The sequence below is a fragment of the Anarhichas minor genome, unplaced genomic scaffold (assembly GCF_050575085.1).
Source record: "Anarhichas minor isolate MPS153535 unplaced genomic scaffold, ASM5057508v1 ptg000011l, whole genome shotgun sequence".
In the NCBI taxonomy this organism is placed as follows: Eukaryota; Metazoa; Chordata; class Actinopteri; order Perciformes; family Anarhichadidae; genus Anarhichas; species Anarhichas minor.
In genome coordinates, this window is record NW_027466457.1 from 5086648 (window position 1) to 5104972 (window position 18325).

Sequence of the window (18325 nt, forward strand, 5' to 3'; positions counted from 1 at the left end):
AGAAAACTCATTCTACACTTTTTCACTTCAGCTGTGTAAAGGTTAAAAGGTATAAAATTCTGACGCTAAACTGGTGATGTGACTCGTGTTATGATCATTTTGAAAGTAATACATTATGTTAAAATATAATTAAATTGCTGATTCCTCGGCTTGTAGGAGAGGATATATATCGGGGCTTGCTCATTTTAGACCACTGACGTATCACGGCTAATATAATTCTGGGCCACACAAGACAGATTGTTGGATAGCTGAATGTCTCCAAGGTAATATATTGCACCCAATACATAGATCATCCCACCCTCACAGCTAAAAGTTACAAGTTGATCAGTAAAAACCTCAAACTTATTGTATTACTCCCACAGTTGTAAATATACGACATCGTAACTGGTAATCATGACATAAATCAGTTTTACAAACTGGTAGTCAGATTAAACAGTGTTAGCTACTGTGTCAAAATGATGACATTTATTCTACATGTCTGACATGGAATTATATGTAATGACATGTTCTGCAGTGTTTATGATGGATCCCGTGTATTTTGTCTATTTGCTATGTGGATTAGAAACCATTACGATTTTTGAATTTTCCCTGAAGAGACATTTTCAGGACTGATTATTTGACTGATAGTGCCCACATTTAAGTTATTATTCAGAACCTTTTTGCTTTAAATCCATTTTTTCACCCACAATGCTTCTTAAGTGTCTCCAAGCCCTCCAGAGAATTTCTCAAAAGAATCGGTACAAGAGAAAATCAATCAAACTGGGTCCACTTATACATAAATACATCATAATTTAATTGAAGTAAATAGACAGTCAACAACACAACCTTATCCGCATAACATGACATCTTCATTTTCACTTGGTCAGCAACACACTTCTCCTCGTTACAATAATTTCAACCAAGCAAAAGAACAAACGGATGAGAAGATAGAGACTTTATATGTCTGTGTAATATGTGCAGTCTGTGTAAACGTCTATGGGAGATGGACACACACACACACGCACACACACTCACCATTGGTGATCTTGATGGCAAATTACGCCATGGCTGTCTATAGGCACTACACAGACTGAAATTAATATGAAAAGAGAACATCAAATAGGTCCTTGTCTTACCCTGAGCTCCTCTAACAGCCTTTCTGACATCAGCGTGTATCAGAATATACCAGGAAGTGTCTATCACACACACCTGCCTCACAGTACTATGCATCGAGTTGGACGGCTCTGTCGTACCGAGCTTTAAGGCCACCATGTTCTTGGCTTCTCTGAACCTGGCTCTAGGTGCATGACGTGTGTGTGTTTATGTGTGTATGAACACACAGTTGGTAGTCCAGGTACCAGAGCTCATAAAGGGGGTGGTTGGTTAAAGGGGGGGGGGGGGGGGGGGGGGGGGGGGGTCAGCGGAAAGTCTCTCGAGGGTCCGATCTCTCCCCTCACTTTACCATCTCTCTAGCTCCATACCAACGCTTTCGAATGAGAGGAGTTTAGCTGCACATGTTCATAGTGCTCTCCGCTTCCCTGAAAAAATGAAAAACACATTATTTCTATAGTTTCTAAAGACTTTTATCAAAGTGAGATTTTCTAACTGCAAGTCTAACGATGGTGTGACTCTCACCTTGGATGCTATGGCTTTGAGTTTGCCAAGTAGAGAAGGTTTTGTGTACACAATTTCATCCTCCATGTCTCCCTCGTTCTCACCCTCCATCATGGCACAGCTGTCAGCTCCTGGCATCTCACACTCCTTATTGGCAGATATCACCAACCGGGAGTACTTGTACTCCAACCTAACAGAGACAAATGACAGAATCAATACTGTAGGAAAAAAACAACTAATGTTGTTGTCATGAATATTGACAAAATGTGTGATGTGACAAGGAAACAATCGCAGAAGGTATGGGATCAAACAACAGAGGTTTGGAGGAGATGATGAGATGAAGTAAGAAAGAAAGCTGGTAGGAAAGCAAGGAGAGGAAAAAAAAAAAGTATGGCATGAAGGAGGAAAAGAGGAAGTGGTGTGGAGTTAGATAGAGGAAGATAAGTGGGACAGGAAGGAAGGAGGCAGAAAGTGGAGGGGGAAAATAATAAAAGATAAGGAAGGATAAAGCTAGGAAGGAATACAGGAAGGAAGTAGAGTAGTAGGAAAATAAAAAGGAAGGAAAGAAAGAAAGAAGGAAGTAGAGAGAAACAAAAAAGCTGTCAGGAAGGAAAAGGGAATCACACCTTTTGTTCTTCTTCCAGAAGTAGCAGGTGAGCGAGACGAGCAGCACTGCGGTGAAGGCTCCCAGCCCTGCACCGAGCCGTACCCAGAACTCCATACCCTCACATGGCAAGGTTTTCTTTTCAGGCAAGGTCAGACCTCCCATGCACAGCTTTGGTTCAGTCCACACATACAGCAGGTCCTGAGGAAGAACATACACACATATAGCAGCAAATAAGCCAAAACATACACTGAATATTGTATATACAAATTTTCATTTTCCTCACATAAAGTGCAGTCTTACTAGTAAGTACTTAAGAGACTTGAAATGGAGTGGCTTTCCTCCTGCACACTAAATTCCAAGTGAAACAAAAACTGTTAAAGTGCTGACTTTCAGCTTTAAGGGTGTTTGCATCCATATTGACTTTGGGGGGGGTTATAAAATAGGCTCTAAATTCTACACAGTCAATGGGATGTGGGCGTAAACACCCTCAAATTAAAGCTGTCAGCGCATTGTTTCATTTAAATCCATTGTGTTTTACTCAAGAACCAAAAGAAATCCGTCCCAATACTTGTGCAATAAATATGTCCACACACACCTGGTGTCCTCCCTTGCAAGCTCCCTCTATCTGGTGGTAGTCTCTCTCTGTGCATGTAGGACAAGCTCCTGAGCTCTCCCATAAGAAATTAAAGGTGCAGCCGTCGCATGTTCCTGCAGGGCACTGACTGCAATAAGCAAACACAAGCTGTCACCTCGACACCACATCACAGCATAGATAAAAGTTACATGTGGTATTAGACAGGGAATCAGGCAAACAGAGACAGAGATGTAGTACCTGGGAACGCTGAGCTCTCCTTTAGTGCTCTTCTCTGCGTTACAACGAAGTGTCACCACTGCGCTCCGACCTGACTCACAAGATGAAGTCGGATCCAGGGACCTTAGCAAAGGGAAACACAAAAAGCAAGACATAACCTTAGACGCAACATTTATTTTACTTTTATTTTTTTTATTGAAATAATAGAGGTACCTGTAGTAGAAGTTGACATCAGGGACTTTCTTGGTGGTTTGGTGGTACATCTCTGGTCTCGCCCTTATTCCGTCAAGTGTACTATCAACTGTCACTCCTGGTTAATAATATACAGACACATTATCGTTTAATGTGTGTATGTACAATTAATGCGTCTTTGATTTTCTCTCTCCTGTAACGTGAATGTAATATTATTTGATAAAAGACCAACAAGACCGAACCTTACAGCGCAATAACAGCGGTATAAAACACACCAAATGCAGCTCCATCACTGTGTGCATCTTGTGCCCACTAACCAAGTAATGTGTCCGCCAGGTTAATGGACTGTGAGGCGAGCGCTGTGTGGAAGCCTCGTCCAGTAGCTGGGATTATTGTTGACTGACAGATGAAGGTCTTGACGGCATTGATTCCTTCGCCTTTCTCTCTCTGGGAGTCGGTCACGGATAGGTCTGTTACATTGTCTGTGCATACTGCCAACTGACCCTTAAATAAAAAAAATTTAAAAAGCAAATAGCAAGGGCATTGCATTAATACACACAAACGTTTGATTACATTTAATCCGCATGTGTGTGTGTGTGTGTTTTCATCTCATCACACCTTTCCTCCACACAGGCTGATTTTGAAGTGGTGGAAGTACTTGGTTCCTTTGGAGGTGAAGCTTGGACCGTTCATCAGTGATCCTCCAGACCCAAGGAGGCTGAAGTCATAAGTCAAAGTGGCATTGCTCTCAGTGTGGGTGAAGTGACAGTCACTGTAACATAAACTGTGGTCCTGTAAAAACATAAATACAAAAAAAAAAAAAAACATGGACACCCGCATATGGTTGTTATATGAATCATTTAAAGAAAGTTTCCCAATGGTTTGATTCCTTTCCCCATTACAAAGAAAAACAAACCTTGTCGCTCTTGCTAGCCGGTCCACAGGGTTTGCAGGCGTCCGGGCCCGGTGTGGCATGAGGGACGAGGTATGTGTTACGGGGACACTCCGTGCACTGGCTGGTGAGCGCGTCAATGTAGTGTCCAGGTGGACACGGCACACACGTAGAGGTTGAGGGTTCGGTGCTGAGGGCACAAGCCCGGCACCTAGACGCCACCCCATCGACCGCGTTAGTCACCGAGATGGAGTAGATTCGCACCACGTCGTTGACGTACCGGCGTACCTGAGAGAGACAAACGAGGTACAGAACAATGCTGCTTATAGGTGCTGTGGAGTTTTAAAACTTTCTTCCAGAGACTCTAACAAAAAAAGCACATATGGATCGCAACATACAGTGTTGGTACTTTATATAAGACGAAGTTCTGTCCTAACTTGAAATGCCCACATTCCTGCTAAACAGGTGCTTTAAAAGAGCAAGTTAATGATTCAAGCTTCACCTAAGTGGGCACAAAGATAAAGAAGTCTGTTTGATTTGTGGTTCGGTTGAAACACTAACACCACGGCAGATAGTATCATTCTTAGCCAACAATAGGGAGTGTTCGGTGTACCAAGTGGATTTACGAGACCATGAAAAAACTGACAGTAAGTTTTTCAGAGCAGTCTTGTTTCTGGATGTGAGACAATTAATATGAAGGTTTAACCACAAGACCAGGTTTCATGACTTTTTGAAGGACCAAGTGGCCAAATCCTGGGTCAGTGGCCAGACCTCCACAGAGGAAGATATTATGAAACGTGAACTTGCTGGTTGTTAATCTTTTTTAAGGAAGGATTTCAGGGGACACATATTTGAGTAACTGCCTTATGGGCTTTTTGATTGAAACAAGGAAACTAAGAATACAAAACACACACACACAAAACAATAAAAGACATTCAAAACAAACATATACAGTATTTCCAGTACTTTACTCATACTTACATCTGAAGGTTGGTTTGTCCTCTGAAAAGCCCATGTGTAGGAAACCGAGGCATTCTGTGTCATGACGTGCGTGTAGGTCTGTCTTGTTTTCGTTCTCTCCCATGACTCTACCACCGTAGTACTCTTCCTGTTTACGTCCTAAAGAACAACATTTTCACTCCACTTAATTCACACCACCTACATGACAATGTATATGTGGCAGCAAACATCTGTCAGGAGCTTTCTCACCATCATGAAGTAGAACTCACAGCCGGCAACACACTCAGTTTCAAATTCAAATGTGATGCGACCAAACTCCGTCCCTGAATGGCTTGACATGGACGTAGGGAGCCTGGTGGCAGATGAAAACAGAGACGAGTGGAATCAGTCACAGCGAAACAAAACAGACAGCTGAGTGGCGAGAATGATGGAGAATGAAGAAAAAAAAAAAAAAACATGATTGTACTTACTTGAAGCCAGGCACATGGATGTTGAGGATGAGGTAATCATTATCCGAGCTCCCTGCTCCACTCTGGATATGATCACCTGCCACCTCCCAGCCTAAAGGACAGGACAAATTGACATTACTCAACGATTTAATATATATATATATATATATACATTTAGATAACATTGACTGTTTTAACTCTCGTCACTACACATTAAAGGGACAGCGTGTCGATTTGGTGGCATCTAGCTGTGTGGTTGCAGATTGCAACCAACTGAATACCCCTCTGCTCCCTCCCTCCCCCCCTCCGTGACAGCTGTAGCGAGAGACGCAGAAAGCGAAATCATGGTAACTCTGTTCGCCTCGCTCAGAGGCCATCCTTAGGAGCAACAGAAGTCAAACGCCGGCTTGAGGTTCCACTCTGTGTGTCACGTTACCGCAGTTTCACAAGAGTGTTGGAGAACTACAGTGACCTTCAGGTGATGTAAACAGGCGAAAGGCTCTCTCTAGAGCCAGTGTTTGGTTTGTCCCTCGTGGGCTACTGTTAAAACATGGGTGTTCAACCGGCTGACACCATGAAGAGTACCAGCTCTGTATGTAGATATGAAGGGCTCATCCAATGTCAACGAAAACAAAAGGATGCTTAGTTTCAGGTGAATAGTTATGAATATTATATTCCATTTCTGCTAATAGATCCCCCAAATTGCTGCACACTGGGCCCAGAGAAGAATAGTTCAACAATGTGTGAAAAATGCTTATTTATCATCTTGCAGAGAATCAGATGAGAGCATATCACTCTCATGTCTGTATAGTAAAAGTGAAGCCGCAGTCAGCTGCCAGCTATCTAAGCTTAGAACAGGAGTGTTGCTGTCACCATATGGTTGGTGACAGCAACGAGGCAACCAGTAGAGGCTCCAGATAGTCACTGCCCCTGGCTAAGCTGAGTTACCTATCTCTTGGCTTCAACTTCATATTTACCATACAGACTTGAGAGCACTATCAATCTTCTTATCTTACTTTTGGCAAGAAAGCGCATGTCCCACAATGATGACATGTTCCTTTAAGAGAGGCGTTCAGAAACAGAATGACCAATAAAGAGAGAGAGAGAGATCACGACTGCACACATCGAGCCAAATATACTCACCATTCATACCATCACATTTGGAGTTTCCAACATTGAAACAGGAGGTCTTCATGTTTGCAGGAAGAATATTCCACCATTTGTACTCGTAACCCAAGGAGGGCTCAGTGCCTGCTGGACACCGATCACATGCTGGGGGATGAAAAACACAATGAAAAACACAATTTGGAAACCACATACAGCAAAAACAAAAGTAACAGAAGGAAAATGGCAGGGAGGAATAAAATATAAGTCAAGAGAGTTCTCGGTACGTTTAATCCCATCAGAATAGGTCCCAGGTGGGCATGGTGAGCAGGTGGCGGTGTCATTATTATAGAAACCAGGGTTGCAGGGAGGGCAGGGCTCCCTTTCTCCACTTGGAGGCAACGACTCAGCTCCAGTCACACCCTCCAGACAGATTTTAGGTTCAATCCACTTATATACGACCTGCGTCTGAAATTACACAAAGATGTAGGGTGATGGACAAGAAACTGTGATTACAGAATGGGATTTCTCTTTGTATTATATTTCTCTCACCTTGCCTTCATGGTCACATGCTGTGTGGATCTGGAAATAGTCCTTCTTTGAACATGGAGGTCTGTCCTTACACACGGCAGAGCCCTCAGCTTGGAAAGGAAAAGTGGTGATAAGGCAAAATAAAACTACGTGAGCAACAGAGAAATAAGTGGCTATCATTTAAAGATAGAATTTACACAGAGCCCTGCAAATACTGCAGCACTTTAATAATAACCTCAATAGTTCTCAAACACACTGCAGAGCATTAAACACAAAAGCCATGCAGCTAAACCACTAAAACACAGGAATTCAAATAAAATAGAGAACCATTCAGTTAAAATGCAGTAAAGAAAATAGAAAAAGATGTGATACAAGATGTGAAGGCAGATGAGGGATAAAGGAATAGAAAAAATGATGTGCTCTTAAAGAAGAGCGCTTTGACGGGAGACTCAAACAGAGCAGTGAAGCACAGAAGTCATACAAAATGCATAAAGAGGTGTACTAAATTAAAATATGAAATATGTTCTGAATACAATCACTTCTCAGTGACTTTACTAAACAGGAGACACGTTCACTGAATCATCTGAGGACGTGAAGATACTTTATATCACAGTAAATTAAAGAAAGAGAAAATAGCAGTCTTTTCATTACTTTCATTTCATTTATTTAGACCACGTTAGAATATCAAAATTATCGGGTCAGTAAGCCATATTTCTGCCATTTTAACTAATTTACTACCGACTGTTGATTTGGAATAGCTGGCCTTGCCTCTAGCAGGGTCTAGTAAGGTGACTGCCTTACATGTGCAAATGTATTCTAGTAAATCCTTGTTGAGAAAATACTCAAATAGACAAGGGAGCATATTACTTCTAACCTTAGAAATAGCATATTAGAAAACAAAAATTGTAAAATGCAAGTAATACAGAAGCTTTCTGAAAAATACAAGAGCATACCCACTACATCCTGAGCCAAAATCTGCGACTCCCTTGTGATAACACAAGTCCTCCTCACTGAACTAACCACAATGTTTCTCCTTCTGACGTTTGACTAATGTGGCTGAAAATAGGAACAAGCTCTCTTTCTATCCTGTGGCTGTGTGATGTGCCTCTGTGAGCCGCGCCGATAACAATAAGGCTACACTGAATACTGCACTGCAGTTGCACTGTGTTGTTTCAAAGATTAAACATACTGTCGGTATGTGCACATCTTCTTGTGTGCGTTGCTACCTGCATAGTGAGTGGTAGTGTTACAGGGGGTGCAGGAGCTGGCACCGTGGCCAGCGTAGGTGTCCCGAGGACAGGGGTCGCATGCAGTGGATCCTGGGACTCGGCTGAACGTCCCCGGTTTACATGGGAAACACTCTGATGTGTAGGCCACTCCTGGTACAAGGAAATTAAAGAATGAGAATGAAAAGGGAAATCATTGTTTAATAAGTGCATTGATTCGAGAAGTTGGAATGAGAGATGGGAATTTCTTACTGACCTTCTATTTGAACATTTTTCAGCAGAACAGGCTTCACCCCTTTGGCCCTCATCAGGACCCCACCGGTCCTCCAGTACAGGATGTTGGTGCCAGACTTCAGGTTCACCTAGAATACATGTGTTCACGTCTTATCAGTCAGGCTGTGCCAGTGCGGTAGATAAGAAAGCGCATTAAAGTCAGGCGTTGCTTTATGTAGCGCCAATTAACAAGATATGCCATCTAAAAATAACAGATACAATCAACACATGAAATGATGAAGGCACTTGCGAATGACAAGGTAGTACAAAATGTAAACCATATTTGGCGTTTCATTTTGACCTCTTTAGTTAAGATTTCATGTTTTTTTTTTCTTTTTACAAAATGTACCAAAACACTGGCAACGAAGAAGATCTTATGAATAATAATGACAATAAATATGAAACAAAATTTAAATCATACCCTCTAAACTAAAAAGAGATCTGGTGTGAATTTGAATCAAACACTATTACTAAGCGTATTTACAAGATATTCAGCTCAGGCTGATCTATAGAGGGAACCATAAAGTGCATCTTTGAATGGATGGTAATTGCTATTGATGCTCTCAGCCCATAAAGGATTCATGAACAGTTACTGATTGGTTTGGGTTACAAAGAAAATGTCTCCAAAATGTAAGCCATTGACTGGACTGAAAACAAATAAAAGAAAACAATATAAAATCATACAACCGAAACACTATTAAACATAAACAAAACATTTAGAATGATCTCTGTGCGTTCTGCTTCCCAAAAATGCAAAGCATTCGAGACAAACTTCCACATTTTAACACACGATGCAGATGTAGCACCTTACCGCACGGTTTTCAGACTTTTTAAAAAAAATATTTAATTCCAATTATTTTGTTTTAAACATTGAAACAAATTATATTTAGAAAAAAACAAAGTGACAAACTGGCAGCTGCAATAACTAAATGTTACAAATTTGTAAGATCGGCCCAAATGCTAGAGCTGGGCCATCACTGCATATGATCATGTAATTTAAATTGAACAAAAGCAAAAAGCTGCACCATAAATATTCTGGAAATAAAATCTGAAAACAGTCAGTAGTTCATTCAACAACAACTTCATGCATGCAAAGTGCTTTAAGGCATAAGAGAACAATGTTACCCAACTGAATTCATATTTTCTACTTGATATAGTTTTTTTTGTATTAATTCCATGTACATCATTGGTGCAATCAACTTCAACAGAGAACGTAATTTAATTGTTGTATAAAGCATTTCAATTAAACTGACACAAAACGATGCTGCCATAACACATACCCGCAGTGCAAGAACAGCACAGATAGAGACTCATTAACTGTGTGACGGGAAAAATACTGGAGAAAACAATAAGTGATGCCAGTCTTTTTCTGTGTACTAGCAGGCTTGCTGCTCATATCCACCCATTTGTTGCTGCTCCGCCTGAGTTTAACACATTTATTTTGGTAGATCGCGGCCAGCTGCCAAAGATGTGTCCTCCGTTGTTATTGTTCATCTTATGGCATGCAACACTTACCGTATGGGTTGCCCATTCACCATGATTGGTGAGCTTGAGCCACTTCATATCAGCAGACTGATCCATCTCCTGACATTGGTCATTCTGGATCTAAACACACACAAATAATCCATCAGCTGAAACTCTGGTCTCTTGTATGGCAGTGTAGTGTTTTATGACTTCAATATTCATTATATACACTCATGCACTGACACAGTAAAAAAAAAAAAAAAAAGTGCTGATGTGACTTTTTGTCTATTGGCAGCATTGTGTGTCGTTTATTGAACAATACAACACCTGTCTTTCATAATGGAGAATAAATAAGAAATGTCCTCAATTTACTACAGATCACAAAATCTTAATCTTTCCAGCACACCTGCCTTCGAATACACACTGAATAAGGGACTCATCATTTGACTTGCCATTGCAGACAAAAGCACAGGTGCAACAATTGATATTAGTTATGGCTCTGTTCTATTTAAGCAGTAAACCATGTCGGTGAGCCGGCATGCACAATGCAGGGCCTTGGAACTGGGACACCTAAATGAAATTCAGCCAATATTATTATTATTGCTTTCCCTGCTATGATGTGTCCGTGTGCCTGCCACAAGAAAGGCCTACTAACAGTATAGTATAGTATGCTGTCCGATTCATGCATCTAATTAGCATGATGATCTGGTTGCTATTTCTACTTAGATACAGTATTTTATTCTCATTAACATTAGTACTATGCCCATTACATTTTGGGACATTGATGATGAATGAATTGCTTGAGATTTAACTAAAGAAATACTGAAGTATGTGTAAACACAAACACACAAACAGCATCCACTTAAACAGATATCTCAATAGACAAAAGTAAAAAGATAAAACCATTTAAAACTCACAAAGAACTCAAACAGCAAGTTGTTGTCTAGATACTGGTACTCAAAGCTGACAGAGCCCTGTTTCTTCAGATGAACAGCATAGATGAGAGAGACCGTGCATTCATCCCTGTTGGACTCCAGATAGTTTCCTTGAGGCACCCAGGTAGAACTGCAAGGAAAAAACGTTTGTAATTGATTTTACGCTCGCGATCCGAATTTTAGTTTTTCCTCGCGTCCTAATCGCACACCTGTTGCAGGTGAGCCTGTCGTCTCTGTGGGGATTGTACTCCAGTGAGGTTGCCAGGCTACTGAATCCAGCAGGCATGGAATCCCATTGGTCGAAGCGGATGCCGCTGCCGAGGGAGTAGCTTCCTGCTGCACACGGGGTACACTCCTGAGCCGACATCTCGAGGAACTCCCCGGCTAAGCATGAGAAGGCTGGAGAACACAGAAAGGCAAGGTACAGAGGGGTGGAAAGAAGAGAAGAGAAGTCATTTGAAATCTGCTGCAAAAAAAATCATCAACGCAATATGGAAATCGCACAGACTGAAGATGACAGAGAAACGGCCACGCAGATCACTGCCGCATTCAGTAGAATGCAGCCCCAGTGATCAGGGAACTTAATCCTTACATATCCTGTTACACACTGTGTCTGTCTCAGCGCGTTTTGCTCACCCAGCAGCCTTCATGTCTTCTGCAACTGCCAATGTTTCACAGTGCCAGCTTTTCCTCATACCTGAGCTGGTCAAATGCCATTGTGATGCCCCGCTATGCTTAAAAAACAACCAATGCAAAATATGCGTGGGTACGCAATTTGTGTAGCACACGAAAGCAGATGTATGTTCATGTGTGCAGCAGGATGTGCTTGTAGGTGTGATTTGATTTAGGATAGTTTGCTGTGGCACTCATTTTCATGGTCACATAATTAATTGGTGACAATTCACTATATTTACTCGGCCTCTTGCAACGCATTACGGTGCAAAGCATCATCATATCTAATGCAAGATATTTTGTCCAATTGCTATGAGGAAACTAGTTTCTGGTGTTCTTCTCGTGAAATGTGCACGAATTTGAACAGGAAGAAGGAAACAGAAAATGTCAGAATAACAAAAGGTGAGGTATCCAAGATAAAGACGCAAATGGCGACAAGCAATGCAGAAGGAACAATCCTCAGGGCAAGCCTATCATGAGAAACACTAGCTGTCCATCAACATGCACCCTATTCTGTGAGTTATTTTTCAGTTATCTAAAACACAGAATGATGATCTCAACTGAGCCATTAGTGAAGTGAGTGATGTTGTGACAGCGCAGGGCAAACCTGTTCTAGGGAGGTCTAACAAAAGATTGATTGTAGGAAATGACCGTGCTTTTACACAATTAAAATCTGCCTTCCTGGCTCCATCATGATAAGACATATTTCACCACAATTGAGATGTCTTTGAGCACCCTCCTCTCAGCTAAAATAAATATGTAACGCTCTCTGTGACTCACCTTTTACTTAGCAGACCTGTTTCCATGGCAAAACATGAGCACTGATCTGCAGTGATTATTTATACGGCCTATGAAGAGGTTTGTCCATTCAAAAGCACAAACTCTGCTAACCTACTTTCTTTTTATTATATTCATTTATAACTAAGACTCTCTATTTGGACAGATTTTTTCATGGTTACTGCACCTCCTATTAGACCCATACAATTATTGTGAGCGCCTACATGGCCCCATCAATGATTGAGCAAAGAGCAATTATATGACAGTGGTTTAATCTCAGAGTATTGGCCTGTGGCTTTGCGCCGTTGTTGGCTATAGAATCTACAAACCGGGTCAGTCAGGTTGTAGTGTTAGAAATTCCAGGCTACCGATAAGAAGGTGAGATATACACATCCACTTTCACACACACACACACACACACACACACACACACACACACATATATACTTACTGCACTCTGTGCCGCGTACTGGCTCTGGTAGTCCAGTGCAAGCCCCGGGGCTCTGTGGGATGGCCACTCTCCACCTAGATCCTGTGCTGTCACATTCTGTGTACTCATAGTAGTAGTTCATCTGCCAATTACACACACACACACACACACACACACACAACATCTTAGCAAATGTAGGCCAGAAGGCAGGTCAGTAAACACCACAAAAGGCCTCCACTCACATCAGAGCCCCGAGTCATCTCATTCTGGGTGAGAATGCATCAGAGCAGACTAAATAGCTGGTGCTACTGCATTAGCAACCAGCACTGAATTTAACTTCCGTAACCAGCTGCTCTGGGCTTTAAAAACATGACCGCCTGTTACGCTGCGTTATCTCTCAAGCCATAACCGCTCTTCTCCCCTGGATACACAACATACCATCTCCACAGTGATGGTAACAAGGGGGAGGTGGCAGCAGGCAGAGGTGTTTTACTAGCAGCTTTTTTTTTTTGACATTTTCTGGATGACCATTTAGACATTTGATGAACACATGTTATAGTTTGAATCTATCGTCTGGAGCAAAAACCATTAACTTGATGTTCTCGCCTCCACAGAGCCTCTGTCTATATTTCCTTCTACAGAGGAGGGCGGCCTAATTTCTGACCGTTTACATAATGTTGCTCCTTGAGCCAAACCAGATTTTGACACCGCAGCACATGCAGGCTGTTGTGTGCGGAATGATTTTCATTGGTGTCTGTGGGTCTGGACGTAGAGTTCAGTCACACTGACGATAATGAGAAAAGAGGCAGAATTACAGCTGCAGTGATTCGAGACACGAGAAACGTTAAGAATATGGTCGTACTCATTAAACCGATCTCTTGTGACTCCTACAAGAGCTGTGGTCGAACATTGATATGGCAAACTTTAATACTCATCTCACACCATAATTCAGCATGAGAGTCTCTACTCCTGAATGCATTTCATGAGATTGAAACCAAGATATCAGCTCTGATGTCATGCTTTGCCATCCCAGAAAATTTAGCACCATATAGCACTTCACTGGAGAGCTGCAGCAATCTCTCAGCCAGTGTGAAAAGAGAGATTGAGCCAATAAATTAAAAGGAATGTCGCTCCTCTATCTTGGGACTGACTGTCTGCTTTGAGACTGAGCTGGCAGCCTGGACTTTGGAGGTGTTGAGCTGAGCCAGACTAGAGGGAAGGAAGGGCCGATCCATGCAGGAAACTGATAACAGCCTGAACAGCACTCGAGTGGTGAAGTTCAACACACACCAGACGTCAGCAGAGATTCGCGTTGTTCAAACGTGTTCGCTTAACAAAGACAGCAATGATTAAAGGTGCATTCGTCCCTGCTGCAAAACATGATTCATTTAAATAGTATACCATAAATCGACCCGGAAACGTGTCATCAATTTCTAATCGTTTTTGATGTGGATTACCAACTCACTGTCAGCGTGTGAAGCGTGTGAAGCCATAGCAGCCCGAACTGTGCGTTTTTCTCATTGCCATCCCCGTTAGTGAGCGCTAACAATTAAACCGGATGAAGCCTTATTGATCGACTGTGGCATCTCTCACCTCGCTACACAGTCGATGTTCTTTGGTCCCGTCAATCAACCGGAGCGTGCAGAGGATGAGAGCGTAATTGGCGACGAACCAAGCCGAGGACCGCATCGTGGATCATCAAGGGGGAGAAAACAACAACAACAACCACGATCCGGGATGGATAAGTGAAGCCGATCATAAACCCGAACCAGTTACAAGTCGACACCTGCTCTTGTCTTCTCTCGTCGGCAGATTGTAACCTTACCACCTGCGATTATCCTCACATTGTGCGCACCCCGGGGCATCCTCATCACAATCAAGCTGAGCAGAATAAAAGAGTACTTCCGGTAAAGGTTTTCAAAGTAAAACTTGCAACGCATGTGTGAAGGAATCGTCAGTCACCAGTTCAATTTTTGGGCCTGTTTTTTCCTTTAGTTGTAATACAATTTTGTTTTCATGAAGCCTACACCCGTGTCAATTGACTAATTTTCTTAAGATTTACCATTTTCTCGCTTTATTTTGAAGGCTAAGTAGTAATACATCTCTTATTTTTCTGTATGTGTCTGTGCGCGCGCGCCTTCATCCATCCGGCTCTGACGCTCCTATGACGTCGCTCAGGAAAAAAATATATTTTGTTATCTTGTAGATGTGAGAGAAGAATATAGAAATGTGCAACACATTTTTAAGCTCAGCCTATGTGTTTTTAGGTTAGATGCCAATAAAAATAGGCAAGTTAACATTCTTTGTTGGGACTGCAGATTTATTTGGGCTGATGCTGCTGTGAAAATAGACATTTTGAAAGGACAAAGCTACATTTCGTCCTTATGTTGAAAACAGCCTCGGTTAGATCTAGTGTATTGTTCCTAAATCCCAACCTTTGCAGTCCACAGCACTGACCACCAGAGGGAAGCCAAGCTCTGCGACTCTTCATCATTACTGCAACATGGATCACATAAACTGCGGTGTTATTTTTCTGCCTACAATACATTCAGTTTGTATTTTAGAGCGCGAAGTGAATGATTTGGACAACCGCTGTCCAAGGTGCTGATTCTGGGACGAGCAGAAGCTGTCCACGTGACTTCCCTTTGTTGATACGGCAACAAGCAGGATTCTTTAAAGATGATGGGGTGCCGTTTTGACACACATCGCAGAAATAGCCTTTTCAGACATTGATTTTCTTGTAAGAAACTTGGCAGTAAATTCTGCTGTTTTGTATATTGGCCTATTTCTTGGCGCCATTAGTATTTTGCTTAAATCTCAGTCATCTCACCCAACTGGAGCTGAATCATTTGAACTTGCCACCCAATGTATCAATTGGGCCAAAAGTACAAAAGTACTTGTTCAATAACGAATCAAAATAAAGGGAACCAATCCAAAACTTCACACATACAGTAACCTAACAACATGCTCTGCATTTTTGTCAAAATGCTGCGTTTGATATTGTCGTATGAAAAATATATATTCAGCAGTAGACCCAGCTGGATAAACTATTGATGCAAGTCTGCTTTATGTCATATATGAATATTTAAGTATATTTAGTCCGTCACCCAAGGGCAGCTGAGTTTTTCTCTCGCTCCCCTCCTTTCTCTTTCTCATCTGAGGCCTATCGCTTACGGTGTTTGCATGTAACTTGAACTCTCATATTCAACCATCAGCCTCACTCCAATAATCTTTACACTCTAAGCCACTGCTCTGTGATCAGATGAGTTCATTAATTAATAGTAATGAAGTCTAGGGCAAGTGTATTAGCAACTGACCCTGAGTCAGGTGGTAACCAGAGTCCCTGTGGCCCAACCCCTGCCCCCAAACTCACAACAGACCAGGGACTACCTGGTCAAGTAACTAGACACCCAGCTCTGACACACTGCAACTCACACACCCTGAGACTCTCACACGCACATCGGTTGTCAGGAAAGCAAACAAGGGCCTATGAAGGGCTGAGGACTGAGAGTGACCCTTGCCTGTAAAGAGTGGTTGAAGCCACCAAGAAGCAACCTGGCTGGGAATCTATTTTCTGTGAGAGAAAGAGAAGATGTGATGAGAGATCGGCCTACTGAGATGGCCGACACAGTCTGGAATTATAAGTTTAATTCTGGGATAAACTGATGACACTGATACAGTTGCTGCTGTTGGACAAGTGGACAATTTATGCTGCTATGACATAACAAGAAGACATGCTAAAATGGAGGACAGCTATTGAGGATACTTGTTGGCATGGATCAAAGTGAATGTCTTCCCTGGATAAAGAGATGTTTTTATTTCATACGTAGCTTTAAAAGTGTGGAAAATGGTTGACACGTTCTTATGAAGTGCATTTACCTCATCCCACTTTAAGGAAACTATGTAAATACCTTACTGATTATTGTATACAAGATGCTACTCCAGATTAATTGCCTAATGTTGCCCCACACACTGGAAAACCCCAGGTCCACCTGATGTCAGTGCGATTAGCTTTTATTTTACTGTTTGCTTTAGTCATTTCTGAATCCCACAGCATGCATGGACTACCTTGTTCCTCTCTGGGCCACTGTTTTGATAATCCATCTGATGTTAACACTGATCCAGCACCTGCTCAAGAGTCAAACTACTCCAGACGAAGCAGGAATAACAGCGGACTTCCGGCAGCAGACCCAGTTATATCCCAACCAGAAGCCCTACCATGCAGCCCACAAGAGCAGCAGCACAGACAGCCTCAGAGGACTGTCAGCTGTATCTCCGACCACTCCACCACAACCATAAAAGTAAATGGTACCAACTCAAACTCTATCTGCCACCTGCAGGACGCAGATGACGGCCCATGCTTTGAGTCTCCTCCGGCCTGCCATCGCCTCTCCCAGAGCTCAGAGGATGACGAGGAGGTGGAGTTTAGTCTGGAGATGGAGCTGAAATATCCTCAAATTCCCAGACCATCAATTATTATCAGACAGTCTAAGGTAAGAAGGCTGTGGTCAGTAAATATGCATTCAATAATAAACAATATAGTAATTAAATATGAAAGCAATCAATTCGACAGGAAGCAAATCAGTTATGGAGTAAAATCTAGCAGTTGTTTGTAGAGTTATTGTAATACATTATATTACCACAAGGTGGGTATAGATCCAAATTAAGTTATTCATACTTGTGTCGGGCTTCAGTCGAAGCTGATCCTCACCTGTCAAGATTCAATTCATTCACTTCTCATCAGAAAACTACAAAATCTTCTTATCAATGAGATGTAAAGTTCTGAAACACACATACACACTCACACACCCACTTTGCGGTCAAAGTGCTCAGTGACTGTAGATTAGATGTCAGTGAAATGAGCCCTGAGCTCCTGTTCAACATGATCTGTGAATCCTGATCTCTCTAAACACACACACGTTGGCCTTTGTCTGTGTGTGTGTGTGTGTGTGTGTGTGTGTGTGTGTGTGTGTACTTGCCTATATGTGTCCGCTATTCAGTATTGACTAAAACTGGCAAAACAGTTTTGAAGCTCAAGATCTGACTCCCTATTCCAAGAAGAGGATGACACCTTATGGAAGCCGTGGCTCCCCAGGCTCTGATCAATAATGCTGATCAGCAGTGGAAACTGCAGAAGAATGAGAGGGGGGAGGGGCGGGTTTTAGTATGAATCCTGGAATTTATACTGTTGATTACTTCATCCAAAGGGAGACGTCAGCAGATGTTGAGACAGCTGGTGGCTTGATCGTTTTATAGCAGAGGATTGTCACTTTCGATGCGATCTGAATCAAGTAATGTGCCGTGGAAGCATTAAACACATGGTTGATTAATGTGGCAGTTGGATATAAGCTTGGTATGAGAATTACTTGAGCGACTAAAACATTGAGCCAACTGTAGCCATTGCTCAAC

General features: G+C 42.1%; 1 protein-coding gene across 2 annotated transcripts; it reads right to left on the minus strand.

Moving 5' to 3' along the window:
* Nucleotides 1-769: 769 nt before the first annotated feature.
* Nucleotides 770-14779, minus strand: elapor2a (endosome-lysosome associated apoptosis and autophagy regulator family member 2a). Of its 2 annotated transcripts, XM_076088991.1 has the most exons (22): nucleotides 14510-14779; nucleotides 12938-13058; nucleotides 11247-11436; nucleotides 11020-11167; nucleotides 10154-10243; nucleotides 8622-8727; nucleotides 8366-8518; nucleotides 7161-7249; nucleotides 6896-7076; nucleotides 6648-6776; nucleotides 5526-5616; nucleotides 5305-5407; nucleotides 5077-5214; nucleotides 4120-4383; nucleotides 3822-3995; nucleotides 3521-3707; nucleotides 3225-3321; nucleotides 3033-3134; nucleotides 2796-2922; nucleotides 2220-2398; nucleotides 1615-1783; nucleotides 770-1517 (listed from the first exon to the last, which is right to left on the minus strand). In XM_076088991.1, the coding sequence occupies exons 1-22, from the start codon at nucleotides 14603-14605 to the stop codon at nucleotides 1449-1451; spliced, it is 3003 nt and encodes a 1000-aa protein (XP_075945106.1). In that variant the 5' UTR covers nucleotides 14606-14779; the 3' UTR covers nucleotides 770-1448. The 2 variants fall into 2 exon arrangements, with proteins under 2 accessions (XP_075945106.1, XP_075945107.1); XM_076088992.1 differs by lacking the exon at nucleotides 12938-13058.
* Between the last annotated feature and the right edge of the window lie 3546 nt (nucleotides 14780-18325).